Here is a 22,370-nt window from a genome sequence, read left to right as displayed (position 1 = left end):
AATGGTAATTCTACTAAGCTATTACAAAGTGGGCCAGGAACACACTTACGGATTCGGGGGATGATGTGTACTGTAATTCTTTGATTGGGACAGTGGACACTCTAGCAAAAAAAAAAAAAAAAAAGAAAAAACAAAGAAAAAAAAAAGAAAAAGAAAAAAAAAGAAGAAAAAGTACAAGACAAAGGCGAATGAGACTTCTCTTATATCTTAGCAATGTTTAGATGGAATCAAATTTAAATGCAGTCCAATCTGCTTTTGAAGAGGCTTTGGTTCAGCTCCCAAATCTCGATTGCTTGACGCAGTCTCCTATGAGAATATTCAGAAGGTGTCTTCTTAAACAACAAACCTATTTTTAGTGGTGGAGCCGCTCTTAGTAGCTGTGTCTGCGTGGGACTGATAACCAATCACTATCTTTGGAGGAAGTCCTAACCTTTCCTTGTATACTCTCCTAAAAGACAAAAAAGAAAGTAGTATTAATTTTTATTCACAAAAAATAAATTTTTAAAACTACTTTAAGTCTATATAAAAAAGGAAATAGCACACCCCTTTCCTTTTGGCATAATGTATTCTTTACTTCCACAACAATCTTAATTACTTAACAAATATATGAGAGCCAATCAGGTATGTATCAGGTATTTTATTTTATTTTTTATTTTTTTATTTATTTTTGGTGGCACTGGGGGTGGAACCCAGAGGCTTTCTACTACCTCCAGGCTATACTCCCAGCCCTATTTTTATATTTTATTTGGAAACAGGGTCTCACTAAGTTGCTGAAAGCCTCACTAAGTAGCTGAGGCTGGCTTCGAACCTGCGATCCTCCTGTCTCAGCCTCCCAAGCACAGGGATTGCAAGCGTGCGCCACCACGCCCGGCTGTATCAGGTATTTTAATAATTGTTACTAAATCAATAGTGAGCAAAAGCAGGATCAGTTTTTGAGCTCATGAAATTTAAGTGCAGTAAGAAAAACACAATCATAAAATTATAGTGATTATTCAATCGCATATATATATATATGATGGAAGTATTACCACATATATACCTAGCTTACATAAAAACATGCAAGCTGAGCATGGTGGTGCATGCTTGTAATCCCAGTACGTGGGAGGCCGAGACAGGAGGATTGAAGGTTTGCGGCCAGCCTCAGCTACTTAGTGAGGCCCTCCATAACTTAGTGAGATATCTTTTCAACGTAAAGAATAAAAAAAAAAGCTGGAGGTGTAGCTCAAAGGTAGAATGTCCCTGTGTTCAATCTCCAGTACCACACACACAACAAAAAGTACATGTCTATTTTCAGTCCTTCACCTAAAATATTGTAATTATATATTACATATGAACCTTACCAAATACTATAATTACTACACAATTACATTTACCATGTCTATTATTTGCAATGTCACAAACCCAAAAACTAAACACTTAAGAGGGAGATTTACAGTATTCCCAGGATAATTAAGAACATCCATAATTTCTGTCTTGTACACTCTCTTCCTTATTTGCAAATAAAATGTGACTATTGAACATGAATATAACAGCTGTGATACTATACAAATCTGCAACACTAGAAAAATCTCCCCTGTAAGTAATGAGGTCAAAAGCATACTATTAAGAGAATGCAGCACCATCTGAAGGCTTCTCAGCCTTCAAATCAAAAACTACAAAAATTTTACAATTACAAAAAAATGAAAAACAAAAACTAGGCTGCATTTCTGTGGATTTTAAGTGAAAATGAGACATGGCTAACAACATTCTAGGAAAATATCAAAGTGAGCCTTATATACCACCTCAGAAATCTGTCTCTTTATTCTCAGAATAGAAAAAATTTAAAAATAAGCATTAAGTCAAGTAAAAATAAAGGAATATACATTTTCATTAAGTCATCCAAGTTGATAATAAGAATAGTTTTATTTATACTCTATCCTACAAATTTTACTAACTTTCTGCAAAGAGTGTATCTAAAAACTAAATTTTAGCCAGGCCTGGTGGTAATCCTAATACTTAGGATTACCTAATACCTAACCTCAGCTACTTAGTAAGGCTCTCCCAAACTTAGTGAGACCCTGATTCATAATAAAAAAATAAAATAGGGTTAGGGGTACATCTTGGAGGTAGAACGTCCCTGGGTTCAATTCCAAGTACCATAAAAATAAATTAAAAATTATATTTTTGTAATAAAGTGATAGCTGTTATATTTATAATTATATACCATTCATTCCCTTTAAACATACTTTATTCACTATTATAAATGACAAAATGCAGGCAGGCACTGTGGTGCATGCCTACAATCCTGGTACTTGGGGAGGCCAAGACAACAGGATTGTAGGCTTGGGGCCAGATTCAGCAGTTTAGCAAGACTGTTTCAAAATAAAATTAAAATGGGCTGGGAGTGTGGAGGTAGAGTGTCCCTGAGTTCAATTCCGAGTACTAATAAATAAATAAAGTAAGAGCACTGAGCCATACAAACTGGAAGGGTTAAAAAAAATCTTTCCTTGAAAAACTGTTGTCAAAATGTTTTAGAGAAATTTGAAAAACATCTAATACTAATGAAAATAAAACTTTCATTAGTATATCCATACTTTCTTAAACTTATTTTCAAAGAAAATAAAATTCAATTAAGTTTTTGATGCTGAAAGATTATGAATATGATGACAAATCAACAATCACTTCTGGTTTTTTTTTTGGTACTAGGGATTGAACCCATGGGAAGTAGGAGACCCCCAGCCCTTTTTTCATTATCTTGTTTTGAAACAGGGTCTCCCTAGGTTACTGGGGGTCTCACTACTTGCTGAGGCTGTCCTCTAAACAGTGATCCTCCTTTCTCAGCCTCCTAAGTATTGGGATTACAGGCGTGAACCACCACGCCCCACCACGTCAATTCTTAAAGACCTCACAGAATGAAAATCTCTATACCTCTTGATCTGGAAAAGAAATATGTTTATAAAAAATTTGAAGTTTGAGCCACATGTTGTGGCACACACTTGTAACCCCAGTACTCAGGAGGCTGAGAGAGGAGGATTGCTGGTTCAAGGCCAGCCTCAGCTATTTGGGTGAGACTTTCCACAACTTAGTGAGACCTTGTTTCAAAATAAAGAATAAAAATAAGGCTGGGATGTAGCTCAGAGGCAGAATGCCCCTGGCATTCTGTATCATACCAAAAAAACAAAAAACAACAAACAAAAAAAACCCCAGAACTTATATTTTGAAAAATTGTGAAGGGGCAAATCAAATATTATGTAATCTATAACTGACCAGTACTTATCAGCATAAAATTAAACACCAGATTTTACTAATTTAATAAATTTCCTAATACAATAAAAAATACTACCTAATACTGATATGTAAAAAAGGTCATATTTTTACAAAAAATAAAAATTTTATCAAAAAGGACAAAAACCTACACAAATGTAGGACTTAAATATGAACAAAAAGCAAGATTTACTTAAATGTAATGAGCCAGGATTGGTGGTGCGGACCTACAATCGCAGTACTTGGGAAGCTGAGACGGGAGGATCCCAAGTTTGTAGCCAGCCTCAGTAACTTTAGCAAGACCCTGTTTTAAAATAAAAAACAGCCAGGCATGGTGGCGCACACTTGTAATCCAGCATTTGAAATGCTGAGACATGAGGATTGCAGGTTCACGGTCAGCCTCAGCTACTGAGTGAGGCCCTCTGTAACTTAGTGAGACCCTGTTTCAAAATAAAGAATAAAAAATAGGGGGTATATAGCTCAGATGTCAAATGACCCTGGGTTCCATCCCCAGACCAAAAAAAAAAAAGAAAGAAAGAAAGAAAATAGAAGGAATATAATGGTTTATAAACACAAGTATTTCTAAAGCATAAGTAAAAGAATATCAGGTTTAAATTATCTTGACATTGTCAAAGAAGTAGGCAAAGAGCTAAAAACTTACCCTATATGTGTAACAGCTTCTCTGTTTTCACATTCAGTAGTCCATATTGCTATCTTATCACCTTTAGCTCTAACATTAACAACAGCTCCACATACATCATCACTGTAGTCATCAAAAGATTCTCCAATAAGGCACAGCAGCTTCAAATACAAAAATCCAAAATGACTATTAATACATTATAAACTACTTGTTAGATAGCAAATGTCTCTTCTATATTTGTATATATACAAAATTAAAATCAACTGTTGTGTGTATGGACTGAGAATTAATCCAAGGACACTCTCGCTCTGAGCTACATCTCCAGCTTTTTATTCTTTCAATATCGAAACAAGGTTTTACCAAGTTGATGAGGCTAGCCTTAAATCTGCAATCCTCCTATCTCAGCCTACCAAGTACTAGGATTACAAGCATGTGTCAACACTCAAGGCTAAAAATAACTTTTAAATTAAGAAGTGGCTAACAGCCAGGCATGGTGACTCACACTTGTTATCCTAGCATTTGGGAGGCTGAAACAGGAGGATCACGGTTCAAGGACAGCCTCAGCTACTAATTAGTGAGGCTCTTTGCAACTCAGTGAGACCCTGTTTCAAAATAAAGAATAAAAAATAGGGCTGGGGGTGTTGCTCAAAGGTAGAATGCCCCTGAGGTTCCACCCCCAATGCCACACACACAAAAAAAAAATTGGCCTTTTATTTTTTCTTGTGGTACTAGGGATTGAAGCCAGGGGCACTGTGAGCTATACCCCCAGCCCATTTTATTTATTTTGAAACAGAATTTAGCTAAGTTTCTGAGGTTAGCCTTGAACCTGTGATCTTCCTGTATCAGCCTTCCAAGTAATGGAATTACAGGCAGGCACCAACATGCCTACCTTCAGGATTTGCTTTTTAAAATGTCTAAAAGTTTCCTTATGTATATAGTTATCTGCCTAGACTTAAAAAAAAAAACCTCAGTTTTGCTGGGCATGGTGGCACACAACTATAATCCTAGTACTTAAGAGATTAAAGACAAGAAAATCACAGGTTCAAAGTTAGCCTCAGCAAGTTAGTGAGGTTCTCAGCAATTTAACAAGACCCTGTTTCCAAATTAAAAAAACAAAATAGGCTTGGGGGGTATAGCCTGGAGATAGAAGGACCCTGGGTTCCATCCAAGTATCACATACACACACACGCGCACGCGCAAAAACCCCTCAGATTTAAATGTTTTCCAGCAAATTAGGCAATTGATAACAGCAAACATGTGGTTGAATTATTTTAATAATATCCATTTGCGCTACTGCTGCCTATACTTGTTAAAGCAAACAAATATTAATGAGATAAGGAAAAGAGCTATTCATGACAATACTGCCATGTTCTTATTTTTCATGAAAACTTGTTCTTTTTTTCATGGTAAATTAAAACTTAACAATTTAACCATTTAAAATAAACAGTTCAGCTGGGCATGGTGGCACATATGTATTATCCCAATACTTGGAATATCTGGGAGGCTAAGACAGAAAGTTCACAGGTTCGATGACAGCCTCTGCAAGCAGTGAGACTCTCATCAACCTAGGGAGACCTTGTTTCAAAATAAAAATTTTAAAAATAGGCCTGGGAGTATAGCTCAGAGACAGAATGCTGCTTGGGTTCCATACCCAGCTAAATAAATAAATAAATAAATAAATAAATAAATAAATAAATAAGAGTCTATAATTCTTAAGTTAATGAAATATCCAGGGCGAGCTTATTACATACGGTAGGAGTTAAATGCCAATCACTTTATAAGACTTATAGTAGAATGTATGGCTATACTAACATGTAATATACAGGAATCAATAGGATAAAACAATATTCCTAATTGAGATTTTTTAGTGTGAACATCTCTATTTCCTCTTAAATTAAGGAAACTAAAGTAATATGTAATGTAATCTAAGTATCAATATTCTAAAAATGTTTTATAATTTTGATTTTTTAGTGTGAACATCTCTATTTCCTCTTAAATTAAGGAAACTAAAGTAATATGTAATGTAATCTAAGTATCAATATTCTAAAAATGTTTTATAATTTTGAAACCTTACTGTCTCTAGCCAAAAGCGATCGAGGTCACTTCGTCTCTGCTGTTTGTTCAATGTAATTAGCCATCGTCCTCCCCGTTTGTTTTTCTCATCTTCCCACATAGGCTCAATACCATCCTGCAGGGGAAGAATACTCTATTAGACAGTATTGTAACCTTGACTTAAAGAAGATAATCTTTAGAATGAGCAAGCAACATCACCATCAACTTTTACTTTATTTCTCATAAATTGCCACTGGCATAGTTTATTAAAGCATAAAAGACTTAAAAAACCAGGAACACGAGACTGCAGAATTTGAGTTCTGATTTTGTCACTCATTAGCTTGAGTTTCATTTAATATGGAAGTTCTTAAACTTTCTGAGTAGCAGACACCTTTTGGAAGTAACTACATACACATCTATACCTAGAAAACACATGCAAAAATTATGTAACTTCAGTTACCATCTGAGAAAATCCATTTATAAATATCTCAAGGATGACCCTTTCACCCCAGGTTAAGAATGCCTGACAAACTCAGTCTACTCAAATACACAGAGAGACTGGACTGGATAATCAAAGCTTTCATTAAACTCAATCTCAATATGTACCCAGAAAGTAATATTCTTGATTTCTTTTATTCATACCAGAAAAAACTATATTGATGTTAAAAGCCTAGTAAAGCCAATTATTAGCCTGCACATCATGGTTATGTGGTAATATTTCATAATGAATATCTGAATGGTCCAGTCCTATAATAAAACGCAAGGAATCAACAATTAGGCATACCTTAAAAAGTGAGTAGTCACAGCCAGGCATTAAATTACTAGACAACTGGATATGGTTGTATAGACTAGGTAAAAGAAAAGGACAATTAAAAAAAACATACTAAGTCTAGGTGCTTACAAACGAACACTCAAAATATGACGAAAAATAAGCAGATAAAAATTCACATATATTTGTTTTTCTATGGAGTCAGTTTTTGAGATGACTACAAACTATTTTCAAGAACATGTGTATGTTTGTGTGTATGAGTGAAAGGGGGGGGGAGAAAATGGGGATTGAACCCAGAGACAATCTACCTCTGAGCTACACCTCCAACCCTATTTAACTTTTTAATTTTGAAACATGGTCTCACTAAGTTACAGAGGACCTCACTAAACTGCTAAAGCTGGCCACGAACCTGCAATCTTCTTGTCTCGGTCTCAATACCGGATTATAGGTGTACACCACCTCACCTAGCTCAAGAACTATTTCTAATGATTTTATTCTGACAGATACATTTTGATACATTGGTTAAAATATGTTGCAATACATTGATTAACTAATACACATATATGCATATATAAGAAACTAAAAGCATGTGAGGTTGCCTTAAGTAAATAAATTTATAAGGCTAATAAACAGTTGTTTGTTCACAAACATGCAGAAAAACACACCAAGAAAAAAGATGAACTATGTGGCCATCAGTACTGTGTGACTGAAAGTCAATATTTTTATCCTTGCAGGTATTCAAGAGTAGAAGAGATTAACTGTTCCTAACACTACATACTGCTACTAGTTAGTGGGCAAAATAATTACTTGAAGAACTTACGAAAATATTATATATGGTAAAATCTATATTCCTAAACTATTTCTGAAATACAAAATAGCAGAATAACATTTGAGATGACTTAGATATTTATTTGTCTGAAGATAGATTGCTTTGATAATTTGATCTCCTATAGTCTCTTACAGCAAAATTATTTTTAAAAATGGTGACACTACTAAATAATAATTCTTACACATACCTAAAGTGCAGCAATGTTACTACTAATTTCATATAATAAAAGGATAGTGTTGGAGTGACTTTTTTCAGTGGCATTCAAGATAGACTAATGCTTCATTTTACTGTTTCTTTTCTCCTTCACAGTTCTCTAAGGTCTCTAAAGTTTAAAATAAGAATTTATAATGCTACAACAGAATAAAAAGAATACACAAATAAAAAGGACTCAATATGGTTGTGTTTATACTAAATCAGTTAGGAAAAAAGTGAGAAGTTAAAAAATAACTTGGATATTTATAAAATACTGAGCTCTCTAAATTATGGGATAAGAATCCACTGCAAAATGACATTGTTCACATATAACTAAAGTGTGAGGGAGGCAATGTTGTAATTAAAGGATGAGTTAGAAATACAATTATATAGGGAAAGCCAAACTAGATAAATGAAAATCTAATTGAGAAGAGAAGGGTTAAGACTCTTCCTTGTCCTCTGCAGGAGACTGGAGAGATTTATTTGTGAAAAAGACTGGAAAGTTATTTAATGGTGAATAAAATTAATTTTTAACAAATCATTTGATGTCTTGAAGGGCAAAGCAGAACAAACACAATATTCCTAGACAACCAGATCTATGAATTATTAGGGCGTAAGTATAGTTCTATTATTTTGTTTTGTTTTGTGATACATGATAGAACCCAGGGGCCTTCTGGGCTACACCCCTGACCTGTTTTATATTTGGAAACAGGATCTAAGTTGCTGGATGTTGTGGTACTGGGGTGTAGAACCCAGGGGCTTTTCTATCTCCGGGACACCTCACAGCCCCAGCCCTATTTCTTTTTTTAAATAATTTATTTGGAAACAAGTTGCTGAGAGCCTAAGTAGCCAAGGCTGGCTTCGAACCTGTGCGATCCTCCTGTCTAAGCCTCCCAAGTGCTGGGATTACAACATGCCTCACCATGCCCCGCTTAGATCTATTATTTTTTTTTAAAAGTTAATTCTTTTAACAAATAACAACAAAAAAACACTACCACTTTTGTTTTTTGGTGGTACTAGGGGTGGAAGCCAGGGGCTTCTAACCACTGGGCTATATTCTCAGATCTATTTAATACTTTATTTGAAAACAGAGGCTCACTAAGTTGCTGAGAGGCTCACTAAGTAGCTGAGGTTGGCCTCGAACTTATGTGATCCTCCTGCCTCAACCTCCCAAGCTCTGGGATTACAAGTGTGCGCCCCAATGCCCAGCTTAAAACACACACACACACACACACACACACACACACACACACACACACACACAACTACCACTCTTAACATGGTTAACTCCGAATTTATAGTTTACTGTAACTGTTCTATGCTTTGCTTTTTTCAGTGGTGCCATGGCATACTAAATATCTGTTATAGGCCAAGCACTGGAAATAGAGTACTGTTTTGCCCTTTACAAAGTATATACATATGAATTTTATGACCATGACTGATTCTTCTGTGTGGATACAATACATTCAAGGGATTACATTAAAACATAAGAGTAGCATCACTAATTTATCACTTTTATAATCTAAAATACAGATGTATAAAGAGTATTTAGAAAATTGCTGGGTAACTCAAAGCTCTTAAACATGTTTTTAATAGGTTTTATCTTTCATGTCCTCAAATAGTATTTCCCTGTTCTTTCTCAAAGTGAATTAAGACATTGTAAATTAACTTTGTAGGTGCTGGGGATGTAGCTCAGGGAGAGAATACTTGCCTTGTATGTGTAATGTCCTGGTTTCAATACCAAAAAAAGAACTTTAGAGAATGAGTATCAAAACTTCTTGTAAAAAAGAGTTTTACAATCTAAACAATCAGAAAGGCAAGTAATTTCCAACTTATCAAAAAAGTCTAGGACAAGAAAAGATTCTCGAGTGAAGAATAAGGAATGGGAATATTCAGACCTAAAAGATGGAAGTTTCTAAAACCGATGAGGCATAATCAATTACCAATTTAAACATTTGTAAGGACATGAACAAACAAAAGTTCTACAGGTCAATATTCAAAAACTTCACCTCACCCTTCATTTTGTGAATTTGACTTAAGTTTAAGTAAAAAACTACACAATTAAAGACCACAAATATCCTAAAACAAATGAGTACTTACGCCCAAAAGTCTTCAACAGTATCAAACTTAGAGATCAGTCGAAGGTTTGCTTGCCAAGTTTTACTTTTATCATTTTTAAAAAACCAGAGTGCCCATCTAAAATAAAAGATAAGTGTCAAAAAATGGTAGTAGTATGCCCATGTTCAAAGTAGAATTATTCACAAATAATCAAAAAGTGGAAGCAACCCAAACTCCCATCAACAGATGAATGGATAAATAATGTGTATTAATATACAGTGGAACATTAATCAGCTTTAAAGAGGAAGGAAATTCAGACATTTGATATAATGTGGATAAAGTCCAATGACTTGATGCTAAATGAGAGAAGTCACAAGAAGGCAAAAGTTGTATGATTTCACTTACATGAATTTGCAATTGTAGTTGTTACAGTGGCAAATGAACAGTTTTCTTTATTTTTTATTCATTTAAAAAATAGAATTTCAGGTAGAGATACAGCTCAGTGGTAGAATGCTAATCTAGTACATGTGAGTTACAGGGTTCAATACTGAGCACTACAATTAATAAATAAATACTTTATACCTATAATATAACAGATTCCCTGCTATACTGAGAGACCCTTGGGGAAGTTTAAAGAAATGTAGCAGAGCGACAATTATAATATGCTATTACTACAACAGAGACAAGCAGGCACAGTTATTTAAGAAAAAGAAAGCAGAAGAACTTAATCATAAAGGAATGTGAAGAACAAGAAGGCTCAATTTTGAGAAGAAGGATTAGCTATTAGCCAAAAAGATAGGGAAGCGCTAAGAAGAAACTCTTAAATGTGGTTCTACATTTATTCAAACACACAACTGGGAAAATAAAAAGACTGAGTACTGTTGCAAAGATATGTTCTCAAATAATGCATAGCTTCCTCTATATATCTGTACTTACTTTTTTGAGGGGGTGGTACTGGGGAATGAACCCAGAGGCATTCTACCTCTGAACTAAACCCCAGGCCCAATTTTATTTCTTATTTGGAAACAGAGTCTCACTAAGTCACAGAGGGCCTGAGGGTTTCAAATCTGCAATACTTCTATCTCAGCCTCCCAAGTACTAGGATTACAAGCATGCACCACCACTGAGAGGCTGAGACAGGAGGATTCCAAGTTCAAGGATAGCCTCAGCAGCCTGGCAAGACTCTCAGTAATCTTAGCAAGACTGTTGCAAAAAAAAAAAAAAAAAAAAAAAAAACCTAATAGTTTCATGCATCTTGCTAATTGCTAAGGATCTCACTAACTTGCTTAGGCTGGCTTCATTTCAAACTTCAATTCTCTTGTCTCAGGCTTCCAAGCATTGGGATTACAGATACTTGCCATCACATCTGGCAGCTAAAATAGTTCTATTACTAAATACATAATAGCATATATAAACTTGATGTTACATGTTGCATTTCTATAAGTTGACCAAAAAAACTCATGTAACATTATTAAACTCTAATGTTATTATCCCCAAATAATTCACCTTTAGAAGAAGTAAGTTTAATATTCTCTAAAATATAATAGAGTAAATCCTTAGTATCTCTGTAGGTTTCATAACCTTAGGTTCCACAACCTCAGATGGAAAATTCGGGTGGAGGTGGGGGGGGGGCTCTTATTATTACTCCCTATATACAATATGACAACTCTTTACATTGTAGTCAGTATTATAAGCAATGTAGAACTGATATAGACATACAAGAGAATAGGCAAAGGTTACATGAAAATACCATGCTATTTTATATAAGGGACTTCAGCATCAAGGGGACTGAGTCTGATACCAGTCCACCAGATGACTGTAACAAAGGTAAGTAAAAGGGAAATTTCACTTTTTTTTTTTTTTTTTTTTTAGGTTCTAGGGATGAAACCCAGGGGATTCTACCTCCAAGCCATACCCCAGCTCTATTTTTTATTTTTGAAACAGGGCCTCACTAAGTAGTTTCTGGCCACAAACCCAGATCCTCCTGTCTCAACCTCCCAAATGCTGAGATTACAAGCATGTGCCACCATACCCAGCTGAAATTTCAATTTTTTAAAAATCAATAAAAACATTATTTGAAGCCAGGAGTGGTGGGGCACGCTTGTAATCCCAACATTCGGGAGGCTGAGACCAGAGGATCATGGTTTGCAGACAGCCTCAGCTACTTAGTGAGGCCCTCCGCAACTTGGTGAGACTTTCAAAATAAATAATAAGCCGGGTGTGGTGGCACAACATTCGGGAGGCTGAGACCAGAGGATCATGGTTTGCGGACAGCCTCAGCTACTTAGTGAGGCCCTCCGCAATTTGGTAAGACTCTTTCAAAATAAATAATAAGCCGGGTGTGGTGGCACACGCTTGTAATCCCTGCACTTGGGAGGCTGAGACAGGAGGATCGCGCAGGTTCGAAGCCAGCCTGAGCTGGCTTAAAGAGACCCTGTTTCCCAAAAATATATAAAATAGGTCTAGGAGTGTAGCCCGGAGGTAGAAGGCCCCTGGGTTCCATCTCCAGTACCACCAAAAAGAAAAAAATAATAATAAGTTTAAAAAATAGGACAGGGGGATGCAAATTAGGTAATCTGTCCACATTTGTCAACCTTATAGAGGGTGGGGGGGAGAAAGGGCAGAAAAACTTAAAAACCCAAAAGATCAAATATCATACTGTGGATTTTTTAAATAATTTTTTTTTTTTGGTACTGGTTTTTTTTTTTTTTGGGGGGGGGGGGTTGTAGTGGGGTTCCTGGAAGCTCTTCTACCTCCGGGCTACACTTCCAGACTTATTTTACACTTTTTATTTGCAAGCAAGGTCTCTTAAGCCAGTGCGGCTGACTTCAAACCTACATGATCCTCCTGTCTCTGCCTACCAAGCACGGGGATCACAAGCGTGCACCACCATGCCCTGCTAAAATAATTTAGTATTTTAAAGAAAATTTTATTCAGCCATTAAACATATATAAAATTTTATGTTAAGAAAATAATGTAACTAGACAAAAATATTTGAACTAAAATATTTTCAATTTTGGGGAAACTGGAAACATCCTAAAGTATCTAACAACATGCAACTAAACTAGTTTTGAAAGTACAGCTTGCAGAACCAAGGGACCCCAAGACTCTTTTGCATATATAATGCTAAGATACTTTTTATCTTTTAGTGTTGAGATCTGCACAATGGTACAAAAACCATGAAGGATAAATCTACTGATGCCTTAGCAAAAATGGAAGACAGAGGTATCAAACTATATTAGTTGCCACTGTATCCTTTTTATCATGAACTGTCATAGTAACAATTATGTCAGTTTCAGCATGGTGGCACAAGCCTGTAATTCCAGTACCTGGAGGCTAACACAGGAAAATCACAAGTTCAAGGCCAGTCTCAGCAACTTAGCAAGACCCTCAGCAATTTGGTGAGACTGTTTCAAGATAAAAAGGGCAAGAGGTATAGATTAGAGGTAGAAAGCCCCCTGGGTCTCAATCCCCAGTACCAAAAAGGGGTAAAGGGTAAATCCGAAGACTAAGAAGCCAGAGAAAGGGAAACTCCATTGTAGTTGGAACCCAATCCTGATTAAGAACTGGCAGATACTCTCAATCTGCTAAATATTCCAGAAAGCCCATATACAAGAGGAAGCGTTCGGCTGCTAAATCCAAGGTTGAGAAGAAAAAAGGTTCTTATACTGTAACAAAACTAGTTGGTGGTGACCAAAAGGATGGTACCTGGGTGGTTAAGCTTTGCAAAATGCTTATATACTATCCTACTGAAGATGTGTCACAAAACCTGTTGAGGCAGTCTCCATACCCAATAAAAAAAAAAAGAAAAGAAAAGAAAAGAAAACTTTGGTCAGCATGTGAGAAAACTCCAAGCTAGCATTACTTCTGTGACCATCCTGATCATCCTCACTGGGCACCACTCAGGCAATAGAGTGTTTTCCCAAAACAGCTGAGTAGAGGCTTGCTTCTTGTAATTGGACCGTCTTCCTTCAATCAAGATCCTCTGCATAAAACACCCCAGATATTTGTCATCATCACCTCCACAAACACTGATAATCAGCAACATCAAAAATCTCCACACAACTTGCTGATGCTTACTTCAAGAAGCAGCAGCTACAGAAGCCTGAACAACAGCAAAGTGAGATCTTTATCATGGAGAAAAATATGAGATAACAGAGCAGTACAGGCTGATCAAAAACCATGGACTCAAATTTTACCAAAAATCAAAGCAAAGATCCAAGGCTACATGCAATTCATTTTTGCTCTAACAAATGGAATTTATACTCACATATTAGTGCTCTAAGTTTCTTACCAAGAACCTAATTAAATAACTGATTAATTTTGTGTTCTTTTATTTATGTACTGTCTTTAAAACAAATTCTTACCCTTCTGGAGGAAGAGGATTTAAACCTACTAGGACAATGGAATTTTTGCTTCTGCTCTAAAGAGTGGGATTGGAGGACACATTTACCAGTGGCACCTGATTCTCCTCAGCTTTGTATTGGCATTCTTGGCTTCAGGTTTATTCTTGGTGTCTAGCTTCCCAGCTGTTTCACCAAGCCTCACTGGTATATTTTATAAAATATAAACATAAATAGTGGTTTATTTTCTCAATCATCCCTGGCCAAGTGGATGCTAAAACACACATGGGCAAGAAACAACTAAGGGCTCCTCCAACCACTGTCCTCCACTTCAGTTACTGAACACCCATTTCTCCATCTGCTCAATTCTCAGCCTCTCTTCTATAATCACAGCCATAAGTTCTTGTGTATTTACAATCTAAACATAAACAGTAAATGGTTATAACTGATTACCCCCTTTTCTTAGCCAAAAGAGAACATACTATACATACAGTTAACAGATAATATATTTTGATCAGTCTAGAAAAATCATCCATCTCTTGCTACCCAGTGCAGTATTTTGTCCTGAGTATTTGGTTTTGTAAATTATATACAATACTGCTGTAAGGAATCTTAAGTATGCATACAGATAGGCAAGTATCTTTAGAATAAATTCCCTGGTAATTGTTTTTTACTGAGTCAAAAAATTTATTTAGGGAGGAGGTGATGCTGGAGATTTAATCCAGGGGAGTTCTACTACTGAGCTGTACCTCTAGCCCTTTTGATTTTAAAACAATCTACCTAAGGTACTGTGTGCTAGCCTTCAATCTGCAATCCTACTATCCCAGCCTCACTAAGTAGTTGAGGTTGTCAACAAACCACAATTCTTCTCAGCATCCCGAATTCTGGGATTACAAGTGTGCACCACTATGCCCAGCTTAATACTATATTTTTAGATAGGTTAAACTATAAACAGGTATGTGGACTCCTTCTGGTAAAGAGAGTAAAAGATCTGCACAGAAAAAAGTTTCAAAAGACAACAAAATGAATTGAAATATGTTAAGATCCTCAGAAGTTAATCCCAATTAACTTTTCTCCAGGATCTTACAATATTTCTGAGTTGCTGTTGTTTTCTTCCCACCATCAGCTTTCTGTAAAGTCAATGTTCACTATGTAATCCAAAAAAACAGTAAGTAAAAGCAAAAATATATTGGAAAGGAGTGGGTGATATTAGGAGAAACCATGTAATGAACTATTACTCAACTTCCTACTATATTGTTAACTAGGAAAACAATTTCTTCCCTTTTCTCCCATTTTGTCCCTTAAATACTGTCAACTAACCTCTAGCCTACACATCTCCTACCTCTTTTCTCACTCCAACTTCAAATTACCTATTTTTGTTCTATAGATATGTATAGGTGTTATTCACTCCTCAAACTGCCCTATTTTCTTATTCTACCTTCTATACTGAAGAACTTCCCTGTAAGTTTACAGGAACTTCATTTTGTCCAACCCAATGGGTATTTTAAGACCTTGCTTTTTTGGACTTTTGGGGCACATATGCTGTTCACTATCCTATCCTTAGAATAAACTATTCCTGGTTTCCATAACTCCTTCACTCTACCATCATCTTTATAGGCATCCTACATCCTTGATAAGCATTCTACCTCAACAAACTCCTCTATGTTCTGATATTCCAGGTGTTTGTCATGAATCAAGTTCTTAAGAGAACTAATTTACTACCACTGGCTTGAATCATCACCAACACATTGATGATTTACAAACCAACCTTTCACCTAGTTCTTTCTGAGCTTAACATTCACACATAAAACTGCCTGTAGATCATTGGTTAGTAAATGAAAACAAACCCCTCAACCTGAGCATATCAAAAACCATTCTTATCTGATTTTCCCTTTAAAACTGCCCTGTTCACCATTCTGCCCTATTACCTAAGTCAGAAAGCTTACCTGTTCTGTAGAGGATGTTTAATATAGTGTTCTGGGTTAGCAACCTCCTGATTAGATTCTGTTTTCTCCTCTTCTGTAGGCGGGGGATTAGGAGTAGGGGTGGTTTCCTAGTAGAAAATAATATAAAACAATATTTTAAATTTCTTAACATACCTATATCAGTGATATTTGAAATAAATTTGAGACAATGATGCTAATTTATTTATTTATTTATTTATTTATTTATTTATTTATTGTGGTACTGGCGACTGAACCCAGAGGCATTCTACCTCCAACCCTATTTTTTATTCTTTATTTTGTAACAGGGTCTAAGTTGTGGAGGGCCTTGCTAAGTAGCTGAGAGTGAGCCACCATGCCCGGCTAATCTTTTGTCTGTCTGTCTGTCTGTCTGTCTGTCTGTCTTTCTTTCTTTCTTTCTTTCTTTCTTTCTTTCTTTCTTTCTTTCTTTCTTTCTTTCTTTCTTTCTTTCTGTGGTACTGGGGTTCCTGGAAACCCTTCTACCTCCGGGCTACACTCCCAGACCTATTTTAAATAAATAAATAAATAAATAAATAAATAAATAAATAAATAAATATGGGGGGGCAGGGTCTCTTAAGCCAGCAAGGCTGGCTTCAAACCTGCACGATCCTCCTGTCTCTGCCTCCCAAGCGCAGGGATGACGAGAAGTACGCCACTACGCCCCGCTGCTAATATCTTTTTTTTTTTTTTTTAGGAAGAAGTATTTGGAGCAAATCACTTCATTAAAAAAAAAAAAAAATCTCCTTAAGAAAGGAACCAGACTCAGTATTCTATTATCTCTTCATTATGTTTCTCAAATTTAAAAATATAATTTTTAAGCCAGGTGTTGTGGTGCACCCTTGTAATACCAGCATTCAGGAGGCTGAGATTAGAGGATCACAATTTGCAGAAAGCCTCAGCTACTTAGCAAGGCCCTTCACAACTCAGACCCTGTTTCAAAATAAAAAATAAAAAATAGGGCTGAGGATGTAGCTCAGAGGTATGATGCCCCTAGGTTCGATTCCCAGTACCACAAAATTATATATATATATATATATATATATATATATAATTTTTATAAAATGTGCAGTCACCATCCTACTTGCCCTTTTATTTTTTGTGGTACTAGGAATTAAACCCAGGGGTATTCTACCACCGAGCTACACCTCCAACCCCATTTATTTTTATTCTTTATTTTGAAAACAGGGTCGTGCTAAGTTGGAAAGGGCCTCACTAAGTAGCTGAGACTGGCTCTGAATCTGTGATCCTCTTGTCTCAGCTTCCCAAGTACTAAGATTACAAACATATACCACTACACCCGGCCTGCTTGCCCATTTTAACTCTCAAGATTGTAATAAGCCAAACTGGTGGCATAATTTCAATAATTGGGATGCTGAGACAGGAAAATGGCAGGTTAGAGACCAGCCTCAGCAAACTTAGCAAGACTCTGTTTCAAAAACAACAACTAAATAAATTTTATAAAAAAGGGGCTTAGGGTGTAGTTGAGAGGTAGATTGGCCTGGGTTAAATCATCAGTACCCAAAGACTCTAATAGATTATACACCAGATCTGGGAAAGCCAACTCTTTTTCTTAACACGTTATCATATTAAAGTACTGTATATATTGTGGGGGAATTAGAAAAAGATTCAAACTATAAAGTTAAAATAGCATAACAACTATATTGCAAGGACAAAAAAATAAATGAAAAACTTTGTAAAGTTATCAAGCCAATGATACAAAAGTTCCTTGCTTTCATGTCCATTTTCAATAGGCCCTAAGTAAAGATGGTAAATATTGGCTTAAACATAATTCTTCTTTGGTCCTGGGCATAATATTGTCACTTAAACATAAAAGAAAAGGAACTTAGGGATACTTTTAGACAGGTGTTCACCACATTCCTTCCTACAGCTCTTCGCCTTATTATATATTTGTTATTAACAAAACATAGCCAAGGAAAGGCACCAGAAGCTGAAAAAAAGCTGACACAACAAAAAAGGGCAGTGTCTGGGTATCAGGGTTCTGTCTTTTAGGGATTTTTGCATTACTGTGGAACTGAAACCACAGCCTTGTGTATGCTAAGCAAGCACTCTAACCAAGGGAATCAGATTTAAAGTAGACCAGCAAAACAACAGCCAGGGATGTATGTTAAGATAACAAAATATGCCAATTAGACATACATGTTCTAAAAGATTTCAAACCAGATAGATACTAAGGTACTCATTTTACACAATGTATTTTTTTCTTATCAACTTAACTTATTCTACTGGCATATAAAATAACTTAGAGCTATGCCTTGATTTTGCTCACAACTGTACTGCCAAAAAATGACCACAGTACTTAACCCAACAGAAACTTATGGAATTAATAACTGAATAAATTTAAATGTTTAGATAGAATAGTTAAGGCCCTAAAATTTATATACAATATCAATGTCTTAAAAATCAAGTATCTTGCCAGGAGTGGTGGCGCACGCTTGTAATCCCAACATTTGGGAGGCTGAGACAGGAAGATCGTGATTTGTGGATAGCCTCAGCAATTAGTGAGGTCCTTTGCAATTCGGTGAGACCATTTCAAAATAAAGAATAAAAAGTAGGGCTGGGGATATAGCTCAGAGATAAAATGCCCCTGGGTTCCATAACCAGTGCGTGCGCGCACACACACACACACACACACACACACACACACACACACACACAAATCAAGTATCTTAAATGCCATAATCTTGGTATTTGGGAGGCCACTGAGAATCTCAAGTTTGAGGCCAACCTCAGGAACTTTTAGGAAAATCTTGTTTCAAAATTAGAAAAATATGCCGGGCGTGGTGGCGAACACTTGTAATCCCCGCGCTTGGGAGGCAGAGACAGGAGGATCACCCAGGTTTGAAGCCAGCCGCACTGGCTTAAGAGACCCTGTTTCCAAATAAAAATATAAAAAAATAGGTGTCTGGGAGTGTAGCCCGGAGGTAGAAGGGTTTCCAGGAACCCCAGTACCACCACCCCCCCCAAAAAAAAGAAAAGAGAAAAAAAAGAAAATATAAAGGGGGGGGGACAGAGCTTGGAGGTAGAATGTACCTGGGTTTAGTCCTTGATACTAAAATGAAAAGGGACAAGGGTGTAGCTCTAAAGTATAACGCCCATGGGCTTAATCACCCATAAAGCCCCTAAAAAAAATTTACCACCATTTGCTCATCAGTTAATTTAAATCCTATCAATAAGGCAAAACTAAACTACACTTAAAAACCATAAAAACAAACCTTCAGCTGAGCATGGTGGCGCGCACTTGTAACCCCAGCATTTAGGAGGCTGAAACAGGAGGATCATGGTTCATGAACAGCCTCAGCTACTTAGTGAGGTCCTTTGCAACTCAGTGAGATCCTGTTTCAAAACAAACACCCTTCAAAGTATCAAGGTAATCCACCTGTAAATTAACTGCCTCCAAACCCAAACTGTACTGTTCCAAAGATGATAACTTACTGAGACCCAAAGATAATATTGAATCTCCATAAATATTTACTACAATATGTAGCAATCAAGCAGATATTACTAGGTATGCAAAGAACTTTTAGAAAGTGACCAATGGTCAAGAGATTAAATTGTCCCTGAAAAAAAAAGACACCCAAAGATCATTCAGATTCGAGTTTTGCAAACAAAGACCTGGTAACTATAATTATTAAGTAAAATAGAAGATGGGGAACAGGATGAAGATGGAGTAGTTTTTAAAGTCTAAATTTATTTTTAGAAAGAATCAAATGGATACTCTGGAACTGTCAACTATAATATTTGTAATTAAGTGTTCAATGAATGTGTAACAATACAATAAGCTTAGCAGAATAAAGACTTGCAAACTTAAAGGCATATCCAAAAAAGTAAAAATGCAAACTGAAAGAGAAAAGGGAAAAAGTAAATTGTAAGATATATGAGGAACATGGTTAAAAGACTGAAAAATAAAGAGAGAAAATGGGACAGAAGTAATACATAAAAAGAAAAAATTATCAAATCTGATCAGAAGTCAGATTCAAGTCACTCAGGAAAGTAAAAGCAGTTAAATGTAAACAAAACTACACACGGTTACATCAGATATAGTCAGAAAACACACACATAAAAAGTTTTCACAGAAACAACAATGGCTAACTTCTCAACAGAAACTAAGACAACAGAATGACATCTTATTGCTGAAAGATCTTAGAATTTGATGTCTAGGAAAAATATCCCTCAGTTTCAGCCAGAAAGACAATCAAGACATACCTCCACACCCACACAGTCATAATTCCCCCACAGAGGATTCAAAGTAAGAGGAAAATCAAAGGAACGTCTTCAGTTTGTAGAAGTTTGATCCCAGATGGGAGTCTGAAGATGCAAAAAAGAATGACAATGATCAGAGCCCAGTGCGGTGTGGTACATAACTGTAATCCCAATACTTGGGAGGCTGAGACAGGAAGATTGCAGGTTTGAAGCCAACTTCAACACCTCTGCAAGATTCTGCTTCAAAAGAAAAGATAAAAGGGACTTGGATATTTAGCTTGGAGGTAGAATGTCTCTGGGTTTAATCATAGCACAAAGACAATACACACACTCCAAAACCACAAAATAACAAGAATGACAAACATCAGAACAGCAAGCATTCGGCTAAACATAAAAAAGATTACTAACAATTTAAAGGAGCAATAATACAATTTTACAGTGTTTAAAAGTAATGATAATTCTATGGAAGGGTTTATGTGGATGTATGTGGGTTTGTGAAGTTGGGTATGCCTGTAAAATAAAGCAGTTAAGTAGAGGTTGAGTATCCCTTAACCAAAATGCTTAGGAGTAGAAATGTTTCCGATTTCCAAATTTTTGGGATTTTGCAATATATGTACATATATAATGAGATCCTGGGATTGGGACTCAAGTCTAAACACGAAATTCATTTGTTTCAAATATAGTCTATTTTTTAAAAGCCTGAAGGTGGCAGGGTGTGGTGGCGCACGCTTGTAATCCCCGCACTTAGGAGGCTGAGACAGGAGGATCGCACAGGTTCGAAGCCAGCCTCAGCTACGTAGTGAGGCTCTCAGCAACTTAGTGAGACCCTGTTTCCAAGTAAAATATTAAAAAATGGGTCTGGGAGTATAGCCGGGAAGTACAAAGCCTCTGGGTTCCACCCCCAGTACCACCAAAAAAAAAAAAAAAGGCCTGAAAGTAACTTTAAACAATATTTTTAGAAGTTCTGTGCATTAAAGTTCATAATGAAGCTGAAGGGGCTGGGAAGAATTTCTCCCCTTGGGGATAATGAAGAAACTGTGCTGTGCTCCAGTGACAGCAATCTGCCACATAAGGTCAGGTGTGGAATATTCTACTTGTTGGGGTCATGAGTAACTAAAGCTTTTCAAGTTTCATATGCTCAACCTATAGTGCTATAAATTCTCTCAAATTTCTTATTAAGCTCAGAATCCTCATTATAAACCATACTTTCAAAAGATTTAACCAGTTGTGGTTGCGCAGTTGTAATCCCTGTGCTTGAGAGGCGGAGACAGGAGGATTGCGCAGGTTCGAAGCCAGCAGCGTGCGCTGGCTTAAGAGACCCTGTTTCCAAATAAAAAGTATAAAATAGGTCTGGGAGTGTAGCCCAGAGGTAGAAGGGTTTCCAGGAACCCCAGTACCACCAAAAATAAAAAATAAATAAATAAATAAATAATTTAAACCTATTACCTCAGCACCATATTTAAAAAAGGAATAAATATGAATAATCACAAGTTTCATTGTGTCCAGTATGTCATCCTCTAACTCAATACTTTCCCACTACTTTTCTATTATTCTATCCTTTTAACCATTAGAATGATGTGAATACATGGGCACTAAAAGTGGGCAATTACTCAGGAGAAGCCTAGAATAATTTTCATATTTTTATTGGTGCATTCTAGTCTCAATCATAATGCAGTTCATACTGATAGTGAAAGACATGCACAAAGCACTGCACGGCAGTTACTAGAATTTAAAAGTGCTCCTTTGAATTAGAAGTCCTACTTTAAGTAGGTGATAAATTTGTACTTCTAATACATACTATAATTAGCTACTCATTTTTACATAAACGTGTATCAGTAATTATACTACTTTTAAATATTTTTATTATCTGTGTGTATTCATGTGTGATATACTACGGATTTAACCCAGGGGAACTCTACCCACAAGCTATACCCCCAGCCCTCTTTAAAATAGGGTCCTGATAAGTTGCCGAAGGCATTGCTAAGTTGCTGAGGCCGACCTGGAACCTGTGGTCCTCCTGTCGCATACAGGCGTGCACCATCACACATGGCTTTTTTTT

General features: G+C 36.3%; 1 protein-coding gene and 1 pseudogene across 2 annotated transcripts in view; one reads left to right on the top strand and one right to left on the bottom strand.

The window, feature by feature from the left end:
* Nucleotides 1–333: 333 nt before the first annotated feature.
* The window catches only part of EIF4E (eukaryotic translation initiation factor 4E), a gene marked incomplete at both ends in the record, with an annotated part of 43,696 nt that continues 21,659 nt past the window's right edge, over nucleotides 334–22,370 (bottom strand). Inside the window, 6 exons of the mRNA XM_080697543.1 lie at nucleotides 334–448; nucleotides 3,905–4,044; nucleotides 5,958–6,071; nucleotides 6,720–6,783; nucleotides 9,826–9,921; nucleotides 16,073–16,179. Of these exons, the coding sequence (XP_080553669.1) occupies nucleotides 334–448; nucleotides 3,905–4,044; nucleotides 5,958–6,071; nucleotides 6,720–6,783; nucleotides 9,826–9,921; nucleotides 16,073–16,179 (636 nt within the window). The remainder of the gene's footprint in view (nucleotides 449–3,904; nucleotides 4,045–5,957; nucleotides 6,072–6,719; nucleotides 6,784–9,825; nucleotides 9,922–16,072; nucleotides 16,180–22,370) is intronic.
* On the top strand, nucleotides 11,535–14,068 carry LOC308264491 (large ribosomal subunit protein eL6-like; annotated as a pseudogene). The gene is made up of 2 exons: nucleotides 11,535–11,614; nucleotides 13,357–14,068. The product of its transcript is annotated as a large ribosomal subunit protein eL6-like (transcript).

This window comes from Muscardinus avellanarius (genome assembly GCF_963383645.1).
Source record: "Muscardinus avellanarius genome assembly, chromosome: 6".
In the NCBI taxonomy this organism is placed as follows: domain Eukaryota; kingdom Metazoa; phylum Chordata; class Mammalia; order Rodentia; family Gliridae; genus Muscardinus; species Muscardinus avellanarius.
Note: the sequence above shows the minus strand (reverse complement) of the source record. Positions and strands in the feature narration are given on the sequence as shown.